The following is a 7560-nucleotide window of genomic DNA, read 5'->3' as shown; positions in this document are numbered from 1 at the left end:
ACCCCTGGCCTCTCTTCAGGGCGTCCTGCCTCTCCCTTCTCCACGGTGAGGTTTTCCCCACCGATCGTCCAGGTCCCCAAGTTTTCCAGATCTGGCTTTCAAGCGCTCTCAGGGAAACTTGGAGGGCGGGGTTCACGACCCGCGGGCCCCCCCCGAGGGCGGGGCCTGCCCATTGGGGGCGGGATCGTAGGGAGGCCTTCCCCGGCGCGTTGTCCCGCCCCGCCCGCTTTCCAAGTCTATAAAGGGAGGGGACCCGAGGCCGCCGGGCTGGCATCCTCGAGTTGCTGCCCATAGCGCTTAGCGGAGCCACAGCAGCCGCCGAGGGGCGCCTAGCGCCGGAACCATGACTCTCCGCCGACTCAGGAAGCTGCAGCAGAAAGAGGAGGTGACGGCTGCCCCAGACCCCGCCACCCGGACTCCAGACTCTGAAGTCGCTCCCGCCACGCCGGCTTTGGCTGCGACCCCGGCCTCGGGTCCCCCAGCTGCAGCCGCCGCCCCTGGTGCCCCCGGGGATGAGCTGTACGCGGCGCTGGAGGACTACCACCCCGCCGAGCTGTATCGCGCGCTCGCCGTCTCTGGGGGCACCCTGCCTCGCCGAAAGGTGCGTACTCCCGCCCCACTGGCCCCCAGATCTCAGTGTACGCTAGCATCCCTTCCTCAGAACCTGGGAAACCCCATCAAAACCCCCATCCTGCTGACCCCACTACAGGCCCTCCCCGGGGCCCACTAAGTCACCCCATCTACACGTTCAGAACCTGTTCATTTCCCTCCGCCCTTCTCCCAGAAAGCTCCAACCTTCCCCACCCACGGTCCCTGCTGCTCTGAAGACTGTGGCCCCCGCCTCCAAACCGCCCCCCCCCCCAGCCCCGGTGGCGCTCGACTCCAGTCCCCACAAGCCGCCGCCCCGTCTCGCTCCCTCTCCTTCCTTCCCCACCGGCCGCAGTCTCCTGTTCGCCCCATCTGGCTCTCTGTCCCCCCACCCCGCCCGATGACCCCACGTCCAGGTGTCTTAGGATCCGCTAGCCCCAGACATGTTGAGGGTCCGAGCGTCCTCGGTGTGAGAGGGCGGGCCGCTGTGAGTTCTCACACCGTGGAAGTGCGTGGGGTTCCGCTGACTTCGGAAAGCACGCCCTTCCTAGGGGGTGCCCCGACTCCTGGGCTCCGGGCCTGCTGCCTTACAGCGCGTCAGGGTGTCGGGGACACAGTTCCCTGGACTCTGGCTGGGACCGGACACGGTGGGAGGGATCGCAGGGCACCCGCGGGGCAGGAAGGATGCGGGCTGCACCCGCCCGTGAGGCTCTTCCTCTGGCCCGAGGAGATCCAAGGGCTCAGAAGCCCAGGGGCTAGGATACAAGACCCAGGTTAAGAAGAGGGGGCCGGTGGCCTTTTCCTGCTCAGCCCCCTCCTCCTCCCTTGTCCCCCAGCATGGCATACCCCCCCTACACACAATGAACAGCTTGTTGAGAATTTGCATTTTATGAAAATCTGGTTGAGAGACAAAGGGGTCTCTCTCTGCAGCCTCCTCCCTGGCCCATTTGGGAGCTGCCCCCACCCTGAGGCTAATCTTTGGTTCTGGGAGAAAGAGGCCCTCCTCTCTTCCTTGTCTTGGCAAGGGCACAGACCAGGAAGGCCCAGAGCTCTTTGGGGGCATATCGGAAAAAGACTGGCCTGGGGCACAGCTTCCTGCATGGAATAATAGTTTCCTTTCTCTAGGGCCCTAAACAGGTAGGAACCTTCAACTCTGTCACCCCTGACACACACACACACACACACACACACACACACACACACACCCCAAAATCGCCCAGTTGCTCTCCTTCAGTACAGTGAAACTTAAGAGACAAATTTGAGAGCTGAGACTTTTTAGAGGGGGCTTCCCAGAAAGCAACAAAAATATATGACAATGTTAAGACACCCAGGTGGAGCAGGACCTGCCGCTGGGATTGAAAAAGTCTGTATTATAGTGTTCCTCTGCCCCCTGTCCTGTTCCACATTTGATCCGGGAATTTGGCTGTCCAGGCCTGGTGCCCTGAACCCAACTTTCTCAAGCCATTGCCTGAAATTAGGTGGAGAGTGACCCCACTGGCGGGGGGGTCCCCAGAGTGAGTGAGTGCCTTGAGAGATAAGCCCAGGGTCCCCTCTCCCCTTGCTCTTTGAATCCTGTCTGGGAAGAGCCCTTACCACAGATTAAAGTCTGGGAGACCTGAACCCAACAGACCTGTGCCCTAGGATTGAAAACCATTCTAGAGTAATTAGAGCCTCCCTGCAAGGGCTGGGGGTAAAACCTAGGGAGAAAGCTATGGAATGTCACAAATAGTGGCACTTAGAACCAAAGTAGGTGTGGAGCTGGGACAGACAGGCAACAGTAACTGAAGTGGAGGCCAGATGAGGGACCTTCTAGAGTAGGGCTGAACTCAGCATCTGTTCAAATACAGTCTCACCTGCTGCTTCTTCCCTCTTCCTGCTCAGGGATCAGGATTCCGGTGGAAGAATCTCAGCCAGAGTCCTGAACAGCAGCGGTGAGTCACCATCTCCCTAGCTCCTGCCCTGGTCCACTTGGGTGAGGTACTGGGGGAGAGGGGGAGAAGAGATCATGACAGTCAGGAGGAATCATTCTCCACCCTTTAAACATGGTTCCCCTGCTGGGAGTGAGGGGCAGGTGGGGGTGTGGGCTGTGTGAAGGGGGTGGAAAAGAAAGGAGGTGGGGACTTTTGAGTCATCAGGTGCTCCTCAACCCACCCCCAGTCCCTGACAGTTACCCTCTCCTTAGGGAGCTCTGGATCAATGGGCGGTAGGAGAAGAAAGAGGCTTGGGGAAATGGCCTAACCCAGGTCTTCTGGGATTCCCTGAGCTCACCCTATGCCAGCAAATCCTTTGAGTCCAAGCCCTGGCTAAGCTCGGTTCAGATGCCTGGTCTGGCTGTCTCAGTCCTGTGGGGGTCCTCTTAGGAAGGGTCTGAGGTGTGGACAGAAGTAAGTGCTGACCCCAGGTCCCAGGACCCCCCAGTTTCCCTTTACTGCCTGTATTCCAGTGGGATCTAGGCCCGGCATCTTCTGAAATGGAAGAGCAGACTGCAGCCTGCTGGCCAGATTGGTTTATTTGGCCCTTGAGCTAAAAGTGGTTTTTACCTTCCTTTTACACTTTTAAGGGAGGTAAAAATAAAAACAAAGAACAATATGTGGCTGCAAATCTTACATTTACTATTTAGCCCTTTATAGATAAAATTTGCCGACCTCTCCAGAAAACCAGAGAACTAAGGTAGACCCAGCCAGAACTTCCAGTCACCCTGGCCTCCTCCCCTCTAATACCTACAGAGAGGAAAGTCCTGCCCTTCAACCGAGGGAAGGGGTTCAGGCTGGACCTTGGAATTGCTCCTCAGCATTTGAAGGGGATATCTGGAGTCCTAGTATGGCAATGTAGGATAAACATTGGACTTATCTGCAAGGTCGGCAGTTCAAACCCACCAGCTGCTCCTTGGAAACAAGGCCACTCTGAGTCAGAACTAACTCAGTGGCACTTAACAATAACAATCTGGCTCAGTCTGGGAGTTGAGGACCTGGGTCATTTCTGAGACTGGGAGACTTGAGGGGGCCTCTGGCAGCTGCTTTAACTCTGCCTCTGGCTGGGCGGGAAGGAACGGGGTGGGGGTGGGCAGAGGAAACTCTGGGTTCCCCCAGCAGGCCAGGGTCTGGAGCAGCTCCAGACCATTGTGTCCAGCAGACAGGCCTTCAGTGCGGGAAGGGGTGGCCTCTGGGCTCCCCTCCCCCAGTCTTCACATCTGGTGGGCTGGCCCCACCACAGCTGGGAGGAGCAGTTGTGGTCTGGGCTAAGCCTCGTGACTAGCCTCTAGGGGTGGGGCCAGCCCTCCCCCAAAGCTGTGGAGAGAAGGCTCCAGGCTGAGGCCTGATTTTGAGGCTTTGGCTAGTCAGTACAAGGTACTCTTGGGGCGTTTTTCACTCTGGGGTATGGTCCCAGCCATCCCTACTGTCTCCCCACACTGGAAGTTGCATTGTTTTCTCAGCCACTGGCTGAGATTTGAGCTGGGGAAGGAGTTTCCAGTGATCTCTGATGGAGAGGAAGTGGTTACTGTAGCTAGTGAGTCCTGCTTGGGTGTTCTAGGTCAGACTCCATCCAGCATTAGAGGCAGGTCAGGCTACGGAAGTGGCAGGCTTCTTTTGATCCTGACAGTCTTGGTGCTGTGTCCCTTGTCTCTCACAGGAAAGTGCTGACATTGGAGAAGGAGGATAAGGAGACCTTTGGCTTTGAGATCCAGGTGGGAGTACTGAGTACAACTGAGTGGACGGACGGGGGGAGGCAGCCTGGGGGAATGGATGAACCCCCCACTGAGGTACTGGGCTAAGCATCCCCTTGTCTGTTACTAGACCTATGGCCTTCACCACCGGGAGGAACAACGCGTGGAGATGGTGACCTTTGTCTGCCGAGTTCACGAATCCAGCCCTGCCCAGCTGGCTGGCCTCACACCTGGTGAGGCTCTGGGAAAGGAATTGTTCTCCCAACCAAGGAGTTAACCCATCTCTCCTGATAAATCCTCCTTCCTCTTCCTACTTTGGGGAAGTCAGAAAGGAGAGTGGATAGAATCTGGGTTTTGGATTCAGGCAAATTTGTTATTTAACTGTGTGGTCTCTGGGAAATTCAGTATGGGCATGAATTGGGGAAAGAACAAAATTCCATTAGATGTGCTTGACATGGGGGATTATAGCCTACCTGCCCTAGTGTTCCCAACCCTGGGATGCCTGTTACTTATTCTAATAGGGAAATGATGCCCCACTCCATAGGATACCTCTGGGATTAGCCAAATCTAGAGTCCCCAGGTCCTAGGAAAGGAAGCTTGAGATTTCATGAATCCAACTCTTGGCACACTCCAATTCCATTACCATTTTCTTCCCCAACCCTTCCTCACCTCACTTACTTTCTACAAGTCCATGGTAGCCAAGTGTAGTATATTACAACTTTGCAAAGTCGTTTTGGACCCACATCCCCTTTCTCTAGGACAAATGAGCATGCAGAGATGGTGACATGCCCTCGTCTACAGTGGTACAGGCTATCAGATGCTAGGCCTACCATGCCTGGGGCCAGGGTTAGTTCCCAATTTAGGACTACTCACCCTGAGCTCACCCTGTCCCACCTCTAGCTTGACAACAGGCTGTGGGCTGGGACAAAAATAACCAACTCTGAGGGCAGCCACTGAGGTGGGTGGGGCTGGGAAGGCTCAGTCTGTGGGGACAGAGTTTCCTGAGGGTGAGATGATGGTATGGGCATATGAGAACCTAGCTAGCCCCATTGAAGTCCCCAATCTCTAGACTAGGGATGGTAGGACAAACTGGCAGTCTCCCCTGCTCTGGGGAGTAGAGGATGGTAGTGGTTTTGTGAATGTTGTATTCTGACTGGGTGGAAAGAGTTGTTGTTAAGAGGTCTCTCCAGAAATGAGAAGAATATTCTCAGGGTTCCAGACTAAAGTAGGGGGTCTGGAAGTCTTCTGTTAAGTTCCGTGGAGCTGACCCCCTCTTTGCCTGCAGGAGACACCATTGCCAGTGTCAACGGTCTGAACGTGGAAGGCATCCGGCATCGTGAGATTGTTGATATCATTAAGGCATCAGGCAATGTTCTCAGGTATGTCCAGGCACCATGGGCCCTACAGGTTCCTGAGCTCAGCCTCTGGAGGTTTCCTCACTCAGTCTGCTCACTCAGTCTCTGGCTCCCCAACCTTCTCAGATTGGAAACTCTGTATGGGACGTCAATTCGGAAGGCGGAACTAGAGGCCCGTCTGCAGTACCTGAAGGTAAGGTAACCCATGTAACATCCAGCCTCCACTGCTGTCTTCCCACATCTCTACCCTTGCAGAACTCATGCTTTTATTTTTTGGGTGGTATCATTTCTGTCTGAGCCTCCTTGTAACCTCAAGCTTCCTTCTGTTTGCTTGCTGGTCCCTCCTCAGTTTATGTTTATCTCCTGCCAGTCTCTGGCTAGCTCCTGACAGTGGGGTGGGGGTGTCTTGCAGCAAACCCTATACGAGAAGTGGGGAGAATATAGATCCCTAATGGTGCAGGAGCAGCGACTGGTGCATGGTGAGTAGACTGGGGGTGTGAAGTGATCCTTGCTTACCTGCAGACACCCCTACCTGAGTTCCCCCTCAGATCTATCTGAGTTACTTCTCCCACCAAAGGTAGTAAGAGTGGCACTAACAATTAAGCAGTTGACTACTAACCAAAAGGTTGGCAGTTCAGAGCTACCCAGTAGCTCCTGAGTAGACAGTCTGGTGATCTGATTCTGCAAGGTCGCAGCCTTTGTTTTTAAAATCCTCTGGGACAGTTCTATTCTGTACTCTTGGGGCCGCTATGAGTCTGATGGCAATTAACAGCAACACTTTAAACAGAACACTACCCTGGGCTTATGCACACACACTTTTAGTTTATTCTCAGAATAGCCCTCTGAAGGTAATTAGTAGATATTACCATTCCATTTTACAAGCGGGAAGACCAAGGCTCTAAGATATTGTTTCAAAACCTTTCCCATCCCTTGGAATTTCAGTTTATAATTCCTGTTTCAGAGGTGGGAAGTGGGGCTCAGAGGTTAGGACTTGCCAAAAGTCGGCCACCCAGAGAGCACTAGGAAGGAACTTCCAGCCACCCCTGCTACCTGATCCCCTGCAGGGGACCCCTATGGCCCCAGGCCTGAGTCCCTTATCCTGCCCTGTGTCTTCTGCCCTGGCAGGCATCGTAGTGAAGGACCCGAGCATCTACGACACACTGGAGTCCGTGCGCTCCTGCCTCTACGGGGCGGGCCTGCTCCCGGGCTCGCTGCCCTTCGGGCCGCTGCTCTCTGCGCCCAGGGGTCCCCGCGGGGGCGCGCCGCCTGCCGGGGGCGACGCCGATGACGCCGTCTATCACACCTGCTTCTTCGGAGCTGCTGAGCCCCCTGCACTGCCGCCCCCGCCACCCCCCGCCCGTGCCCCCGGCGCCGCAGAGACCCGGGTCCCCGGGCTGTCCCCCGAGCCGCGGGCCCTGCTGAGCCGCAGCGCTAGCGTGCGGTGCGCGGGTCCCGGCGGGGGTGGCGGCGGGGGCGCGCCAGGCGCGCTCTGGACTGAGGCCCGCGAGCAGGCTTTGTGCGGCCCGGGCCTGCGCAAAACCAAGTACCGCAGCTTCCGCCGGCGGCTGCTCAAGTTCATCCCCGGACTCAATCGCTCGCTGGAGGAGGAGGAGAGCCAGCTGTAGGGCCGGGGGCGGGCGGGGGGGAGGTATTTATTTATTTATTCATTCGTTCCAACGAGTGCAAAAAGGAAGGGGGCGAGAGGACCTCAGGAGCCCCGAGCAGGGGGAGAAGCGTCCGTGCCAGCCCTGTAGATCTGGTTGGTTCTTGGCTTGTCTCTGCTGAGTGGGGAGCCCAGTCTTCCTCTTCCAAAACACGGGGGGACCTGCTGGTAGGGGGAAACCAGGCAAGGTCAGGGCAAGAGAGGCTCAGGGGCCTAAGATGGAGCGTCCTATCCTACGTCTGGGTCAGTAGTGCCTTGTGGGGTGTCCAGAAAAACTCTAGTGGGGACCT

The 7560-nt window shown here is 56.4% G+C and overlaps 1 protein-coding gene across 1 annotated transcript; it reads left to right on the top strand.

Annotated features, from left to right (window-relative positions):
* The first annotated feature begins 343 nt into the window (after positions 1–343).
* On the top strand, positions 344–7232 carry GRASP (GRP1 (general receptor for phosphoinositides 1)-associated scaffold protein). The gene is made up of 8 exons (XM_006870019.1): positions 344–601; positions 2470–2519; positions 4219–4273; positions 4383–4485; positions 5538–5631; positions 5734–5800; positions 6020–6086; positions 6733–7232. Exons 1-8 carry the CDS (start codon positions 344–346, stop codon positions 7230–7232), a joined length of 1194 nt encoding a protein of 397 aa, XP_006870081.1.
* The last annotated feature ends 328 nt before the right edge of the window (positions 7233–7560 follow it).

This window comes from Chrysochloris asiatica, unplaced genomic scaffold (genome assembly GCF_000296735.1).
Source record: "Chrysochloris asiatica unplaced genomic scaffold, ChrAsi1.0 scaffold00138, whole genome shotgun sequence".
NCBI classification, from domain to species: domain Eukaryota; kingdom Metazoa; phylum Chordata; class Mammalia; order Afrosoricida; family Chrysochloridae; genus Chrysochloris; species Chrysochloris asiatica.
Note: the sequence above shows the minus strand (reverse complement) of the source record. Positions and strands in the feature narration are given on the sequence as shown.

Excerpts from the sequence above, each read along its gene's own strand:
- GRASP (XM_006870019.1), top strand. The coding sequence starts at position 344 with ATGACTCTCCGCCGACTCAGGAAGCTGCAGCAGAAAGAGGAGGTGACG. Across the intron at positions 602-2,469 it reads GCACCCTGCCTCGCCGAAAG|GGATCAGGATTCCGGTGGAA; the intron begins GTGCGTACTCCC and ends CTTCCTGCTCAG. Across the intron at positions 6,087-6,732 it reads GGAGCAGCGACTGGTGCATG|GCATCGTAGTGAAGGACCCG; the intron begins GTGAGTAGACTG and ends CTGCCCTGGCAG.